Raw genomic sequence first — 17622 nt, forward strand, 5'->3', positions numbered from 1 at the left:
TAGTACATTTACTTGGTGAATGACCAACTGGTTAAAACCACATTAAACAACAATAAAAAAAAATAGTACATTTCGGTGCTTATTTATTATCTTTCAGGGAACGTAGTTTTGGGGAAATGGTTTTCAGGGAGCACTTTTCCCCTATGGAATAACAGCTTGACTGAAATGTTTTTACGAATAATTACTTGATACGCTGCGATCTAGTAGTAAAATGATTATGAAATAATTCTTGGCTTCAAAAGAAATTATTTTGTGAAATACTTTGAGCACGAACAGCAACGTTATTACAAAAGTTCGTATCAAGTTACTAGTTTTTATCAAACACTGTATAAGTAAACTATGACACGAAACAGTTAAGGTAGCCACAATTTCTATTTATAGATTTATAGAAAAATATCGATTTTTTTTTTATTTTTTGACTAGCATTAGTAAATAGGTAACTGATTTATCATTAAATTATCCTTCACAGATGACAATACTATTAAGAATGGAGGATAAGATGAACCGACAGTTAACATGTCCTATTTCGCCGGACGATTCAGCCGTTGCGCTTTCGCATGAACTGGTACATCTCGGGTTTATTCATGAGGTACGTTTTTTTCTTGAACTCTAATTGATTTCCGTAATGTAACCTCCATTGTTTGTTACGTTTTGCAGACGGATCGTGAAAAGCTAGCCACCATGATCGAGGACACGCTTCGAAATAAACAGCAGCAACTACTGGGGGCGGCAGCGAAAATGCAATCGGCGGCAGCCCAGGCCGGTGAACGTTTGGTGTCCTCTGACGGGGGTAGCAGCAGTGGCATATCCGGGTCGGACGTAGTCACGGCGTCCTCCGCCAGCAATCACCTTCACCATCATGTTCCTGTAAATTCGGCCAGTTAGTAATCCTTTCTTCTTCTCACCCCCCCTCAAAGTGACTCTGTTGTCTTCTCACGTAGTTTGTTCGTGTATACTGGGTCATGTTTATTTCTTATATTATTCGTTGTCAATGTCCGTTGAGCGTCTGACTCCCTTTTTGTACTTTGTTTATGTTTCATTTTTATCGGTTTCTGTGTTCCTGTATGATTATTCCAGTTGTGTTCTAACTGACATGGCTCAACAATTCCTGCCCCGCATAATTGCAAAACATCTGCACATAGTCCATGCTAATACCTGCTAGGTAATCTACTCACGCTGCGATGCTGCGCACCCTAAACCAGTGATTGAGAACATGCAGCACAATACCGAACGCTATACTGATATTATCCCACAATTTAACCACGGAGAAAACCCACATGCTAACACGATGATGTCGCTTTGGGTGGTGCAACGCTCCGGACATTTCTAGCTGTGGTGTGCTGCGTTTATTGCGAAAAGGAACATAATATATTTATTCAGCTGTTGTTGCGCAAAACCAGAATCATATAGATAACCCAAATAACCAAATGCGGCCGACCGAAAATTTGTGTGAGAATAAGCTTAACGTATTTTATTGGCAATAAACTAGACCAACTGTGCATATCAGAGTGAGCAGAGAAAAGATTGTAACATCTATTTGATACAATGAAATACAAGCAACTGCAGCGAGACAGAATAGAGGATAGACGCAAAAGAAAGACATGCAATAAAAATATACACGAATATATTTATATTTTTTTAAAATTGCAATTCTTTTTAATTACTGTTCGAATTTTTGTTTTGATTCACCTTCGTTATGTCTTTTGTTTGGGCTCTGGGTTTGGTTTGTGTATTTTCGTTGATTATCTGCGTCATTTATGGGTTTTACCCAAAAATTTGTGGTTATTTCGTAGGTTGGTTGCATGTTATGTTCTTTATAAGAGTTTTAAAATAACCATAGGACAAACTGTGAATTACAATTGATATTGATGAAAAAATGAATCGGAAACGATTTTCCGTAAAAGAAATAATTCCATAATTTGTTCTACCCTTCCGTGACGCACAATTAAAACAATCTAATGGAGTACAGTGCTCCATAATATCGATCTATGTTCACCAAGTATTGTAGAATAAGCAACTCTAGTACTAATCTAATCTGTTTTCTAAAACCATCATCAACATTTCTCAGGTTATGAGCGTGGATGGAAAGTAGCAGATACGGAACCACTACTGGTTACCATGCCAGTTATCATGGAAACGTCCGGAATCAGTGTAAATAGCTTAGATGCGGCGCTTTTTGCCAGTTTGGATGATGCTGAAGAGGCTTGCGAGCAGCAGGACGAAGAACTTGAAGCGCTAGAAGCGTCCACCAGAACAGCAGAGGACGATGATCAGTACGATCCCGAACCCACACTGGACTACGATGACAATGATGTCGCCACAATGAAGGCGTCGATGCATCGACAGTCCCTAACCTCCACTAGAACTTCCATTGTTCCGGAAGGCGAGCTGTGCCGTAGTGAGATGATAGAATCGTACGAGGCTACCGATTAAAAATAAACGCTGGATGTAATCGTCTCTGTTAGAGCACTCCTACCAAGTAAGCATTAATTTCTATTTTGTACATTAATAAAATGAGACAAAAGGATATCAAATGAATTGCTATGTAATTACATAAAAAAAAACAATTTAATGGAATAATCCACTGAGATACGTACACTTAATCATGCCATTGATGCAAAAATAGACGACAGGAAATGAAAATGATCTTCATTGTTTATTTGTCTAAGCAATTAAAACGGTGCAGAATAGAATGCTTCTGTAATTTTGTTTATTGTGCTTAAAAATCTTCTTTTTGTGAATTCATAACAGAAATAAACAGAAAAAACCGTGTAGGAAATGATAAAATAAAACAAGGGAAAATGAAAACCTCTCTAATCAATCATCATAGTCAATCGTCTCAGTTGGATCAGCAAAAAAAAACTTACTCTCGTGTAGTTATAATAATAAAGTCTAATCAAGTCATCATCAGTATAACACGACAACACAGTGCAGCCATTTTTAAAATACGAAAATAGCGAAAACGAACACTAGAGGAAAAAAATTATGTAAAACTCAGAAAAACACTAGAAGGTACACCCTTTTAAATCGGAAACCCCCCAAATACAACCTAATCGCACACAGCAGTGTATAGCCAACCTATATAAGTGCTGGTTTGCTGAGCCGTACTGGCGAATAATGGAAGAAGAAAAAGAAGAAGAGGTAGGGCAGTGAATTTGAAAAAAAAAGTCATTTAACTATAAAAAAGCGAAAAAATCAGCTTGCGAGCAACCACAAAACGCGTGAACATAATAAAAAAGCAAATAAAGAATGCATCAAAAAGGCGAACAAACGTTTGTGATTTAGAAATTTATTTATGTTATGTTATTAATCTTTGCAATATGATATTCAAATATTAAAGCTAAAATACGACGAATACGGTTGGGAAAATTGAGAACAGTTCGCGCGTACGATTTTTTTTTTTGCAGTTAGAAAATCGAAAGCTGCTTGAACAGAAGTTGTTGAACCTTTCGTGAGTTTTTTTAGAACAACAACAAAAAATTGAACTGAAATTGATGGATGCGTCATCCATACGTGGATGCGTCATCAGACGTGGAACAAGAATGAACAATTTAATTTTTGTGTAAACATACAACATATATTGTCCAGAGTTCTGCCCAGTGATAGTTTTGTGTAAGGCCTACAACACGCCTCCAACCTGACTATGTACTCCCTTTTTACAGCTGCAACTCGCATTTAACCTTCACTTCACATAGCAAAATTGAGAGCGCCTACCTCAGTCCATCCGGACATTCAGTCTATTTGGAGCCCCCAGCATCATCCAAATCAGCCTGAAATTAAATAAAAAAGAAAACTTTTCCAATTCTCCCATATCTGTTGCAGAGTAATTTGATCCATCCTGGAGTAAGCCTCTCGAAACCTGCTTGGTGTTTGTCGACATAAACCTCCGGTAATCATCTCGTGTTAATGAATAGGATAAAGAAGAGTACATAAGGTAATCCTTTTTTGAACGGTACCATTGTTGCTACGCCAATCTCTTCAATCGTTAGCTTGGTAAAATGTTTCAGCCGTTCCAACCGAAGAAAACTGATTCTAACAAACTATTTTCAAGATAAAACTATAAAGAAGAAAAGGTGATATATTACAAATCGAATTAAGGAGAACTCGCTGCGCAAGCAACAAGTACTGGTCCTAACTGGAAGAACTACGTTAGATTGATTTTCATAATGAGACTCGGACTTAGAGTCAAACTTGGACTTGGACCTGGATCTGGATCTGAAACTGGACCTGGATCCAGATCCAGAGCTGAACTTGAGCGTAGACCTTGACTAGGACGTGGTATTGGTCTTGAACTTCAACAGAAACTTAAGGAATAAGTTTTGAACAGAGAATTGGACGTGAACAAAGCCTTGACTATACGCTATGACTAGTCGACCTGCATTTTTCTATGCGCATGATGTACCTATTAGAATTATTGAATCAAATGTGTAACGTGAGCGCATATATCGCCTCAGCAACGATATCTAAGGTAGATTACCACTCGGGACTCGGGAGGCTAATGATCGAGAAGGAGCTAATGACGAAAGCAGACGAGAACGTAGACCTACAGAGAAATAAACATTGTTGCATTCTTCGCACGCTGTAACAGTCCTTTCAAATTAAGTCCTGCTTTGAAATGTCTCCGTATCCGTCAAATTGGTGCTTTTTAAGCTTTTTAAGTGCTTGTAAGTTGTTTTGTGGGTATCCCAATCATATAGCACGGTACTGCTACAGAGACTATAGATTACAGAGGCGCCGAGACACTCAAAAACCGCTAAATTTCGAACGAAAGCGGGGAGTTAGCTTTATTTATGATGGTACTTTGTTGTGTTTCAAAATTTAGCGGATCTTGAGTGTCTCGGCGCCTCTGTAATCTATACCCAGGTAACCAATAAGCATTTCTAATGCAATTTAAATGCAAGCCAATAAGCATTTAAGTTGCCTTAAATGCTACTTAAATGCTATTCTAGCATAATATGCGGCTACTTTACTGCTGGCCCTCTTATAGTACTGACAATGTTTGTTTGCAGCCAGTTACCGACAAGAAGAATTTAAATAGAATTGGAGTTGCCAATTTACAACAGTTACGTAGACAAAAGGCTGATAAACAGCAACCAGCGGTATATAACGCCAGGAATGCTAATATACGTTTGATTTACTGCTTATACTAATGCTTATTGGTTACCTGGGTAGTCTCTGTAGGCATAACACTCGTTTTCCATTCTTAGTACCGAATAAACCATCATTTCAAATTCGGGCTTAGTTGGGAATGTCTCCGTTTTGGTCAAAGTGGCGCTTCTTGACGAACGAAGGAGAATTCCCCGTCAAAAATACTTGCTACTTCGAGGGATACCCATGTTGCTCTTTGATATTGCTGTTGCAGTTGAAAACTAATAATCGACTCGCGACATTCGGTTTCATTCTTGTTCTGTGTGTCGCAACTACGTCGCACGTGGTGCGCTGTATAGCGCATCAATGTGCGATCACAGCGCACCACGTGCGACGTAGTTGCGACACACAGAACAAGAATAAAAGCGAATGTCGCGATTCGATTATTACGGTTTTCAACTGCAACAGCAATATTAGAGAATGTCGATCATAGATGGTACTAGCACAGACAAACAGACATAACTCTTGGAAGAAAAATCAATAAAAATTATCGTACCTCACATTTAGCCTGAACACTAGCACCATCTATGATCGATATTCCTAAATATCAAATAGCAATATGGATATCCCTCGAAGTAGCACGTATTTTTTATGGGGAATTCTTTCGTCAAAAAGCGCCACTTTGACCAAAACGGAGACATTCCCAACTAAGCCCAAATTTAAAATGACAGTTTAATCGGTACGATGAACGGAAAACGAGTGTTATGTCTATTTGTCTGTGCTTAAAGCACCGTGATTGAACTGTCATTTCAAATGTGGGCTTAGTTGCGAATATTTCCGTTTTTGGTCAAAGTGGCGCTTCTTGACGAAAGAAGGGATTCTCCATAAAAAATACTTGTGTTCAGGCAAAACGTGTGGTACGATAATTTTTGTTGATTTTGCTTCCAAGAGTTATATCTGTTTGTCTGTGCTTTTAATTTGAACAACTGGTAGCCCGAAATATGCTGAAACTTGTGTGTGTGCAGGGCGGCCAGCCTGCTCTTTGTTATTGTTTTGGTGGTTTGTTTTAGTTGGCAGTTGCAAGTGCGAATATTGCATTTTCCGATCGGATTTCTATCTTAATCGTTAGGAAAACGAAATGCGAAACCGATTAAATACGCTAGGTCAGTACAAACAAATCGTGTTTGAGTGCATTGTATGCAGAAACAAGTGATGTCATGTTGAGAATGACATTTGAACCATTTTTAATTTGCACGTCGTGCAAACCAGCAGCACAGACAAACAGACATAACTCTTGGAAGAAAAATCAACAAAAATAATCGTACCTCACATTTAGCCTGAACACTAGCACCATCTATGTTCGACATTCCCAAATATCAAATAGCAATATGGGTGTCCCTCGAAGTAGCAAGTATTTTTTATGAGGAATTCCCCTTCTTTCGTCATAAAGCGCCACTTTGACCAAAACGGAGACATTCCCAACTAAGCCCAAATTTGAAATGACGGTTTTATCGGTACGATGAATGGAAAACGAGTGTTATGTCTGTTTGTCTGTGTTAAAAGGTAACCCCGTTAGTTTGCATGAGGAATCGTTCAAACGAACGGGGGTCTACTGTAGATAATAACTCCATCAGGGCGAACTCAACGCTCCTTCAATGAATGTCAAAATATTGTGCCCACTTTTGCTCAATATCCGCCATTATCGCTCGTGGAAAGCTGGATAGGGAAAAGCAATATATTTTCAAGTGTCTTGCCCCTCGGTTTTGGTTTACAAAACCTCCAAAATTATTAGAAAAATAATGCGATATTCTCGGACAAAACGAAATAACGATCCGTGCGTATCAAAAACCGACTTTGTGAACGGTTACGCTGGTGCTGGTTATCTTTACCTCCGTCGATTGTTCTTTGATGTTGAAAACAAACGTCAAAATGTACACACAAAAGAAAATGAAAAAATTTAACGAATATCGGAAGCCCGGTCACACTCTCACTTTATCTCGTAAAGAACTGTCAACGCATAAGTGATAACAAACCCGAAAATATCTTCTATCCTTTTCATCCTTCAAGCAACATTGTGGTGAGGTGACTGATGATTGTAAAAAAACGAGCATTCATTGATGAAGAGAGAAGTTTCGTAACTCATGCTCGGTGTATCTACGAAAGCATAACAAAAGGGACAGCTACCGATTAAAATTGTGCAAAGCGAACTCGGTGGGGGAGTTTTGTTTTCCCCGGTAACAAAATCGCTCTTGATCCGTGCCCAGGAAAGGTTTTCATTTTGTTCACTTCTGTTTTTGGCAAAATTTCAAGTATACATGTAAAATTTACTTTAGAAATTACGCACGGTTTTGCAGACAGGTGAAATAGTTCCGCTATGTGAAAAAAGTGTATCAAAGGGAAGGTGCATTACATTTTATGTTGATTTTATGCTGCGTAGCTGTATGTAGCATTGACCCCCAACGGATAGACGCTGTGAATAAGATCGTGGGAGCCTGATTAAATAGGAGATTGTTTTTGATCAGCACAGAACCAGCTTTGCCTAACCGAACAGGTCTACTGTGAGATAAATACGAGGAAGAGAAAATTTCAGTCTATTGATTGTGTAAGTCTTCTTTTTATTGATGATGTTTTTTAGCATTATCTTATCGCAAACAAATTCTCGTTGTCTATCTTGCAGCGTGTCAGTAAATGTTCAGACGGTGGATATAGGGATAAAATCGACGTCATGGTGGCGTGGTCCTCGACGCACCGACGACACGTACGCATTCTGCTAGTGGGAGACCAAGGTGTCGGAAAAACTTCACTCATTCTATCTCTGGTCAGCGAAGAGTTTCCCGAGGATGTTCCAACTAAAGCGGAAGAAATTACAATTCCGGCAGATGTTACCCCAGAACAGGTCCCTACTAATATAGTCGATTACTCTGGTATGTGGATAGAATTGGTTCTGGGGATAATAGAAATAATCCGTTCTCTTTCCATCCATACAGCTACAGAACAATCGGACGATGTCTTGGCGGAGGAAATTCAAAAGGCACACGTCGTGTGCATTGTCTACTCGGTGGAGTGCGATGAATCGCTGGATCGCATAACATCGCACTGGTTACCCGTGATTCGAGAATGCTCCGGCGATCAACGCAAACCGGTAGTATTGGTTGGCAACAAAGTAGATCTTATCGATTACTCCACGATAGATGTAAGTGAATTATAAAATTTAAACAATAGTGCTGCGTGCTCAAATAAACATCCTCTTCGTTTCAGCATGTCCTATCCATTATGGAAGATTTTCCAGAAGTTGAAAGTTGCGTCGAATGCTCCGCCAAAACGTTGCACAATATATCGGAAATGTTTTATTACGCTCAAAAGGCGGTTTTGCATCCGACAGCCCCACTTTATATTATGGAAGATCAAGACGTAAGTGCTTAGTATGATGGTCAATATTTTCACACATAGCATCCATCTTTTCAGTTAACTGAGCCCTGCAAAAAAGCTCTCGTGCGAATATTTAAGGTGTGTGATATTGACGGCGATGGTTTGCTCAACGATTACGAGTTGAACCACTTCCAGCGACGATGTTTCAACGCACCCCTGCAGCCCCAAGTATTGGATGAGGTGAAAGCAGTACTAATGAAAAACACTCCTGATGGCATTCGAAATGATTCTGTCACATTGAAAGGCTTCCTGTTTCTGCACTGTTTATTCATTCAACGGGGGAGAAACGAAACTACTTGGGCAGTGTTGCGTCGGTTCGGATACAATGAAAGCCTTGAAATGAGTCAGGAATACTTGCATCCGCCAGTCAAAATTCCTCCAGGCAGCAGCACTGAATTGTCACACCGTGGACAGCAGTTTTTAATCTCGTTGTTCGAAAGGAGTGATCGAGACGGAGATGGGGCTCTATCGCCGGAAGAATTTCGAGTAGTGTTCAGTGCTTGTCCTTGTCCTCCCTTTTCTACCGATATTAAGCGAACCGTTCCAACTAATGAAAATGGCTGGCCAACGCTGCATGGGTGGATGTGCCGCTGGACGTTGATGACTCTGGTTGATCTAAACAAAACGCTGGAGTATCTGGCTTATCTAGGATTCAATGTTCACGAAAATGAATCACAACTAGCCGCAATACATATCACCCGCGAGCGAAGGATTGATCTAGCTAAAAAGCAAAACAGTCGATCCGTGTACATGTGTCATGTTATTGGTCCTAAAGGTTCTGGTAAAACGGCGTTCTGTCGGGCTTTTTTAGCGGAAGATATGAGAGTATGTTTTTTTAGTGTTTAAGTTTCCGTGAAACACTTAATAGTTTACTATTTTTTCAGAAACTGACCGACAAAGAAATACGCGGGAGTAATCAATTTGCTATCAATACAGTTCAAGTGTACGGACAGGAGAAATATCTCGTTCTTCGAGATATCGATGTTCGTCAGGTGCTAGATCCGTTACAACCTAGTGAAGTGAACTGCGATGTGGCCTGTTTGGTATACGATATCAACGATGAAAAATCCTTCGAGTATATTGCTCGGATATATATAAAGTACTTCGCGGAAAGTAAAATACCGGTACTTATCGTGGGAGCCAAGGCTGATATGGAGGAAATACGACAGGAGTATCTGCTGCAGGCACCGGACTTTTGTCACAAGTATAAGCTACTACCACCACAGTACTTCAGCATAAAGCATAACAAGAAAGACCTTTACACGAAACTGGCGACGATGGCGGCTTTTCCGTGAGTATTTCAAATCAATTATTTTATTTTATTTTTTTTGCCAAATTTGAAGTGAATTGTATTAGGTATCCCATTTTCAAGTTGCATTCGTACATGGTTTTGGTTTGACAGTGTGTCAACGACGACTGTTAGTCGTTGGATAATTCAATAAATTTTTTTAGCAAACAGTTTAACGTCGCGTATCGATTTTATAGTTTTTAGTACTGCAAAATTATTTGAATTCGTCAACTTTTTTGTTATTTCGCAGGTATTTTTTCGCCTAGTTTGGGAGCTTTTCCGAAAATCTTTTTCGTTTCATAGTAATCGGTACACAATTGCAAGTTCTCAAATTTGGGAAAAAAACATTGCATAACAAAGAAATTATAATGACTTCAGTAAACTTTTCGGTGCTACATGATATAGATTTTAGAGAGATTGGTCGAGGGCAATTTTACATCCGATTAGGTAGTTTTATTAATCGTCTCAAGTAAAAATATCATTTATTCTAGATCCAAATCCTGCATTATAAAGATAAAACAGACTCTTCTCACAATGAGATTGTTTTACGATCGAAATAATCAAGGTGCCAACAATACTAGGGGTTTTTATTATTATTTTCCTTATCAATTTATTTCTTTCGATGCGATGGTGTAAAGACAGATACAAAACAATTGCTATTTTGCATTGTAATAATATCAATAATAATGTTCGATAACAATCATTACTGAACTCAAATTTATTAGTTGTGCATCTGAATCGACAATTACCTTGCACTTCCTATCTTTTTTGACCGAATAACCCTGTGGTAAAATAATTCGCAACAATTAAGTCACTATTCATATTAGGCTTACAGTTTATTTTTTAATACTGTAGATAGGGTTTGAAACGATTACGTGGCAATTCCTAATAGTGTAGTATATGTAGAACTCAAATATTAGTTTAACTAAAAATGTGTAAGTACAACGCACTTTTTTTTCTATCCTAGTCGTTTTCAAGCCGCGTGGATTCTTTTCTATAAACATAGATTGGTTCAACTGTGGGAACAAACGTAAGTTTTTGTAGAAGAGAATATTCGTGTTTGCAGACTAGTAGTAATGCACTTTTATTAATCTGTATCCGTAACTATTTGTAACTAACACATTTGACAATTGATTAGATTTACATTTTCTAACTCATAGATAAATGTGTGATTATTGTTGTAACGTCTGTCTCTATATTCTATTTTCAACGCTTACCTAACATTGTCATTCAAACTAATACCTATTAAAATAACACGCAAAATTGTTTGAAAGTGTATAGCAATGGTCACTCTGGTCTAAAATATGCGATCTTGTTATTATAATGGGTGTTACGATCAAAATTTGGCCGATCAAGAATGCGTGTAAATGTCCTCTTTAAAAAACAAATTTATTTTTCTTTTGAGTGTTCAAAATATAAAATACCTAAAAGCATTTCAGCTTCCGGTCTGAATCTCAATTGCCGGTCCTTCCGTTTTACTCCTGTCGTCAGATTCTCTATAAGTCGCTTTGTCCATTTTGCTCGTCGAACGCCGGTTTGCCTTAAATTGCTTCTCGTTTCAAACAGTTTTCTCGATTGTTCCGTTTGACAATGGCTCTCGATCGGTTCTTGTCATTGGGTATCACCCGCATACACCGGCATACAACTGCAAGGTCTTTGTTTTGTAAAGAACAAGATGCCAAATCCGGCCAAAACAGCACTGAACAATCGTGAGTCGTTTGGGCGGAATCTGAAATGCAGCAGATGGGGCACTCATAGAAGTACTGCTAAAAAAATCGATGTTTGAAAAAACTCGTGTGATCGCCCTCAAGCAACACAAGTCAAGATCAATAATTGAAAAAGGCATATTTCCCAAAGGAAAAAAAACTACATCAGAGCGCTCTTGTGCTAATACTTTTTTTTAAGTTGGCTTCCCATCCTAAGGCAAAGCTTGATGAACAAAATTTCTCCAATTTACTCGATTGTGGGCTACCGCTCTTCAATTCCTGGGACACCACGTACTCTCCGTCAGATCTCGCTTCACGTGGTCTAAACATCTTGCTTGCTGCGCCGCTGGTCCTCTTGTCCCTACTGAATTTGAAGTGAACAGCATCTTTGCAGCGTAGTTATCCGGCATTCTTGCAACATGCCCTACCCATCGTGCCCAGCTTTTGAATACTGGGTTCACCAGAGAGTTGTGCGTGTTCCTGGTTCATCCTCCGCCTGCATACTCCGTTCTCCTGAACACCGCTGATGATCGTTCTCAGCACTCGTCTTTCGAAAACTCCGGGCACTCGCAGATCCTCCTCGAGCGTTGTGCACGTCTCATGCCCGTAGAGAACAACCGCAGAGAGAGCATTTTATACAAGGTACACTTTGCACATGGGCTTAGTGTGCTCGACCGCAATCGCTTATGAAGTCCATAGTAAGCACGAATTTCGCTGATGATGAGCCTCCGAATCTCACGGTGGTGTCATTGTCCACCAGATAGACAAATTCATCTTACTTACTTATGTGTCCATGTCCGCCGGTCCGGGAGAACAAAGGGATGAAATCAGAGATCTACACTTCTGACGGTTACCCGCCATGGCTTTTACCTGTCGCCAGGACAGGTTCTCGTCTACAGCCCGGATGTCGTTGGCTAAGCTCCGTCGCCATGAGCCTCTGGGTCTGCCTCTTCTACGCTGTCCTTGTGGATTCCAATCGAGTGCTTCTCTGCAAACCTCGTTCGCTCCTTTCTTCAAGGTGTGTCCGATCCACTTCCACCTACGTTCACGAATTTCTGTGGCTATCGGCCGGTGATGACACCGACGATGGAGTTCCTCATTGGATATCCAATTATCAGGCCACCAGGCACGAATGATGTATCGCAGGCACCGGTTAATGAATACCTGCAGTTTTTGCGTTGTCTCCGCTGAGACGCACCACGTTTCGCAGGCATACAGCAGTACGGATTTAACGTTTGAATTAAAGATTCGGGTTTTCGTACGTAGAGTGATCTGGTTTGAGCGCCAAATGTTTCGCAGACCTGCAAAGGCACCCCTGGCCTTCCTGATCCGTGTGGCTATATCAGTCTTGGTACCACCATCGGGCGTTGTCTGGTTACCAAGATATTGAAAGGCGTCTACCTGCTCAACTTGTTGTCCCGCTACTGTGAAGTTGGTGGAATTGTCAGTGTTCACTACCATAGACTTAGTTTTCGCTACATTGACTGTGAGACCTGCTGCCTGGGAGCTCTCGGAGAGGTCATCTAACTTGCTCTGCATGTCGTTTCGGCGTTGTGCGAGCAAGACAATGTCGTCGGCTAGGTCGAGGTCATTTAGCTGCTCCATCGTTAGAGGATTCCAAGGCAATCCTCGATTTGGTCTACTGTCAATTGCTCCAACTAATATCTCATCCATAACGATGAGAAACAGAAGCGGTGATAAAATGCAGCCCTGTCTCACGCCAGCAGTAACCCTTATGGGGTCGGACAAGACGCCGTCGTGCAAAACCTTGCACGAGAACGCCTCGTACTGAGCCTCGATGAGATGGACTAGCTTATCTGGAACTCCTCTACGCCTAAGTGCGCCCCAGATGTTTTCGTGATTGAGTCGGTCGAACATCTTTTCGAAGTCAACGAACACCAGCAGAAGAGAGTCCTGGAATTCGTTGATCTGCTCCAATATAATGCGGAGCGTTGTGATATGGTCTACACATGATCGGCCAGCACGGAATCCAGCTTGCTGCCGCCGGAGAGTAGCGTCGATCTTCTCCTGGATCCGGTTGAGGATTACCTTACAGAGTACTTTGAGAGTAATACAGAGCAACGTGATGCCACGCCAGTTACCGCATTCCGTTAGGTCTCCTTTCTTAGGGACTTTGACCAATATGCCCTGCATCCAGTCCACCGGAAAAGTTGCGGTTTCCCAAATATTGCTGAAAAGCTGATGCATCATCTGGGCTGACAAAGATGGGTCAGCTTTGAGCATTTCGGCTGAAATACGATCTATCCCTGGCGCTCTATTGGATTTCATACTCTTGATGGCTGCTACAATTTCATCCAGCGATGGCGCCTCCGAGTTCACGCGATTTATTCGACGAACTGTAGGCGTCGTACGCTGCTGATTTTGTTGGTCTCTGACATTTGAAACTCGGAAGAGTTGTTCAAAATGTTCAGTCCATCGCTTACGCTGTTCTGTACGGTCAGTCAATAGCTGACCAGCTCTGTCCTTTAGCGGCATCTTTGTATTCATCCTGGCACCACTAAGGCGGCGAGAAATATCGTACAACAAACGGATATCACCATTGGCGGCGGCGGTTTCTCCTTGTTCGGCTAGGGAGTTAGTCCAGGCTCTCTTGTCCCGCCTACAAGCACGTTTAACAGCCCTCTCCAGTTCGGCGTATCGTTGACGGGCAGTTGTCTTAGCCGATCTGGTCCGCGCTCGCTCAATGCCGGCGTTCGCCTCTCCGCTCGTCGATCTTCCTCCAAGTTTCATCCTAAATCCACTCCCTCCGCCCACTGCGCGCTTTGCCGAGGGTTTCATCACTGGTCGTGATGAAGGCGTTCTTGATGCCGGTCCATTGCTTTTCGACGGTTCCACCTGGTGGCAACTCCGAGGCTCGAGATTCAAGTTGTTCAACAAAGGCCCTTTTCACCTCAGGATTCTTCAATCGGCGGACGTCGTAGCGGCACCCAACTTTCTCCTCCCGTCGTTGGACACGTGCGACGCGCAGACGTATCTCAGCGATAACAAGATGATGGTCGGATGCAATGTCAGCGCTGCGTTTGTTGCGTACGTCATCTTTGTTCATCGTTCATTGCTCATAATTTTTTCTTTCTTTCATCGCGATCGTGACGTAAACTCTTTGTTTTTGAAAGGGAGTAAGTGTATGATGCAAAAAAAAATTAATTGGATGAATTGGAAAATTTCGATATATTGACTAAAATATACCGGGTTATTCAATGGCTGGTGGGAATTGACCTAACATCTCTCGATTGCCGGCCAAGTATACCTCTATACCATTGCCACACCCTCCTATTAGGTAGTCTAATATCTAGCTGCGGTGATGGTAGATGACTAGACTTACTCTGAACGATGACAGCAACGCACTGACCGAGTAGATAACCGTCTATCTTCTCTGCGGCAGAAACAAGAGCAGTCACACCAAAAACCACCAATATTGTCGCTGAGAAAGCGTGTGGAATGGTAAAATTGGTAGAGCTCAACCAAACTAGATAAACTAGAAACTGAATGTGGCCTTGAGTTCCGTCATTCGACAATCTAGCTTAAACAGAATTTCCAACAAAAGTTTTTTATTATTTCTGTGAGCATACAACAATGTATACCGAACGAAATGATGAGATGATACTTTCTAAACTAAGAAATCTGAACCTAAGCTTAAATTGTTCTTTTCTAAAAGGTCATGAAAACGTGTTTTATTATTATAAAATGTATATTCACGATAGCTAATACCTTTTCGGTTACTATATTTCATTTCATTCACCATCTATCCATAGTGCACTTACATCTTATCTACATTTAAGAATCACTTACTAACAGCACCCGCGAAATATGCACGACTTTTAAAATCAAATACCTGTGTAAAACACACAATAAAGTCAGTAGTTCGAAATGCAATTGGGTTTGATTCTGTCTGAAATCTGCTTAAAGCTGTGCAATTCTATCTTTCTTCTTTCAGCCACCTAAAGCAATTCGGGCTCATTTCCAGCGATCCACTACTTTGGTGGAAAACAGGACTCGGAATAGCGGCAGTAACTATCGTTGGATTCTTTGTAGTAAAAGCGTTTCACGGTTCAAGCTCACACGCGCGGTAAATTTTGTCTGTAGTCTGTAGACATAGTTGAAATACCGTTAAGAGCAGTCAATAACTTATGACTGCTAGTACGGAGCAAATGAATGAACCTTGCAATGTTCTAAGTAGAGATAGTTTTATTTTTACGGGCATTTGTCGTCGTGAAAATTACACTTAAAATAGGCAGTTCCTTATTATCCAAAATATTTTACGTTCAAAAATTTCGGAAATATGTAAATATTGAACGGTAACCTAATTCGTCATTGCTGTCACTAAAATAGCTCAAAATTTTATGTACTGTTAAAAATATCTTATTTTTGCTTTCTTTTATTCGCCGCTACATTATACATCGGAAGGCTTAACCTTATCGATCATACCTAAGAATAATATATTAGTAATATTTAGGCTGATACAACTCGAAAGTTATTTGTCGCATAGTGAAAGCGCTCTATAATTTATTTCGGTAAAAAATAAAAAAATATTGGCACCAGTTTTATTTCTAAAGAGCAAAAACAACGCTGTGTTTTAAAATTCTATAATAAACCTGTTGCGTTAAAATCCGTACCTAGATTATTAGCACTAGGCTATTAAATGTAACTATCTAAACAGGCAGTTTGGCGTACCATAAGCGATTGATACCTAAAATCATACACTGTAATTAGTCCGATTACTACTCAAACAATATATTGCGATATAGAAACATTTTACACAATTAATTGGGAAAGAAAACAGCCGTTACCTGAACTGAAGATATGCAACCAGTTGGAGAAGCTGCTTTCGTTGCTGCTGAATCTTCTACACCCCTGACTTGTCGAACCGCTGTCCTGATTAAATTCCATTATTCATTCTATTTCCGACTGATACGTATTTCGCCTACGACTTGCTGGTTTCATCAGTGTCAACTATTCCTACATTTCTGTTTAAAAAAACTAATTGAATTTTTATAACGGTGGTTTTTTACAATTAAGGTAGAAGACGGTAGAAGAAAGTAATGAAACATTAAAGATTGTGATGGTATTCCAAACAGAACGGAAACTCGTTCGGGAAGAGGAAAGAGCGAATTGTCATTGAAGCAACGCTTAAGAAGTTGTGTACCGCGCGTTTTTGTCCAAGCTGGGGGATCCATGGATCGAACCAAGCTATAATCGGAGCATTCCAACGGAATTCGAACCCGCTACTCCTTCCCAGGCTCTGTGACTCGCCGGTAGTAGCGGACTTGACAAAAGGGAGACTCAACAACTCCATTAATAAGCGAACGATGTACTTCACTCTCCACCAACACTGGTGGTTTGAGCTATTTTTAGATACAAATTATGCCTCTTTGTTCGTCTATTACCTATAGTCAAATCGCTGGACGAGAAGTTCAATCTAACTTGTTTACTAACCGGGACGACGAAACTATGCAGACGCTTGCAGCTTACAAACTACTGCATGTTACATTATTCGTCCGTTAGTGTGTTCCAATCGGCACACTTACAATTTTTTTTCGCAAATTTTGATTCGTTTTCTGTGAATCTTTTCGGAAGGTGCTTTATACTCAAGTTTCTCCGCCGGTTTTAATAAGCTCTGTTCCATCAAATTGTCAAATCGCAATCGTACAATGGTACGTATTACGTAACGTACTTTTGTAATATAGTTTTATCAAATTTCGGGTTCTGTTCTGCTATTCGATGAACAACAGTCTCAACTACTTTTGTTTTCAATTTGAAACCAGATGTCCCATGGCAAAGAATGATACCTTGTTCCATTGCTTTGCCAATCGATTGAAACTGAAATTAGTGATAGCGACTCTGGCTGCTGATCGACATTGGTGTCGTTCGGAAATATAGCTGTATTTTGATTCAACGAGTCGTCAGCTAATTCAAGCTCATCAACGTAATTCTCAGGCTCATCGGGAACATTAGGAACTATGTTGTTTTTTTTTGATGAAAAGTTGGGCCGTTTTAAATTCATACCGTTGTTCACACTGCTGATCCTGGCCTATTGTGTTCGTATTCCAATGGGTAATTCCTGGATTTTTACCAAGAATGAACGGAAGTAGT

General features: G+C 40.4%; 2 protein-coding genes across 6 annotated transcripts in view; both read left to right on the forward strand.

Annotated features, from left to right (window-relative positions):
- The window catches only part of LOC128744066 (nuclear receptor-binding protein homolog), a 93321-nt gene extending 90062 nt beyond the window's left edge, over positions 1–3259 (forward strand). For 3 of the 4 annotated variants that reach the window (XM_053840828.1, XM_053840826.1, XM_053840827.1), the window contains exons 10-12: positions 470–589; positions 658–880; positions 2069–3259. In XM_053840828.1, coding sequence (XP_053696803.1) covers positions 470–589; positions 658–880; positions 2069–2433 — 708 coding nt within the window. In that variant the 3' untranslated portion in view covers positions 2434–3259. Of the gene's footprint in view, positions 1–469; positions 590–657; positions 881–1077; positions 1617–2068 lie in introns of those variants that run through there. The other variant, XM_053840829.1, reaches the window with a different exon arrangement.
- A 3979-nt stretch (positions 3260–7238) lies between these two features.
- Positions 7239–16267, forward strand: LOC128741203 (mitochondrial Rho GTPase). Of its 2 annotated transcripts, XM_053836834.1 has the most exons (8): positions 7239–7690; positions 7766–8012; positions 8076–8281; positions 8347–8499; positions 8554–9342; positions 9402–9808; positions 10773–10835; positions 15467–16267. In XM_053836834.1, the coding sequence occupies exons 2-8, from the start codon at positions 7814–7816 to the stop codon at positions 15600–15602; spliced, it is 1953 nt and encodes a 650-aa protein (XP_053692809.1). In that variant the 5' UTR covers positions 7239–7690; positions 7766–7813; the 3' UTR covers positions 15603–16267. The 2 variants fall into 2 exon arrangements, with proteins under 2 accessions (XP_053692809.1, XP_053692811.1); XM_053836836.1 differs by lacking the exon at positions 10773–10835.
- Positions 16268–17622: the final 1355 nt, after the last annotated feature.

This window comes from Sabethes cyaneus, chromosome 3 (genome assembly GCF_943734655.1).
Source record: "Sabethes cyaneus chromosome 3, idSabCyanKW18_F2, whole genome shotgun sequence".
NCBI lineage: Eukaryota > Metazoa > Arthropoda > Insecta > Diptera > Culicidae > Sabethes > Sabethes cyaneus.

Bases quoted from the DNA above. Each gene is read 5' to 3' on its own strand.
- LOC128741203 (XM_053836834.1), top strand. From the start codon at position 7,814: ATGGTGGCGTGGTCCTCGACGCACCGACGACACGTACGCATTCTGCTA. The intron at 8,500-8,553 runs GTAAGTGCTTAG...CCATCTTTTCAG, and splicing joins ATATTATGGAAGATCAAGAC to TTAACTGAGCCCTGCAAAAA. The intron at 9,809-10,772 runs GTGAGTATTTCA...TTTCTATCCTAG, and splicing joins GCGACGATGGCGGCTTTTCC to TCGTTTTCAAGCCGCGTGGA.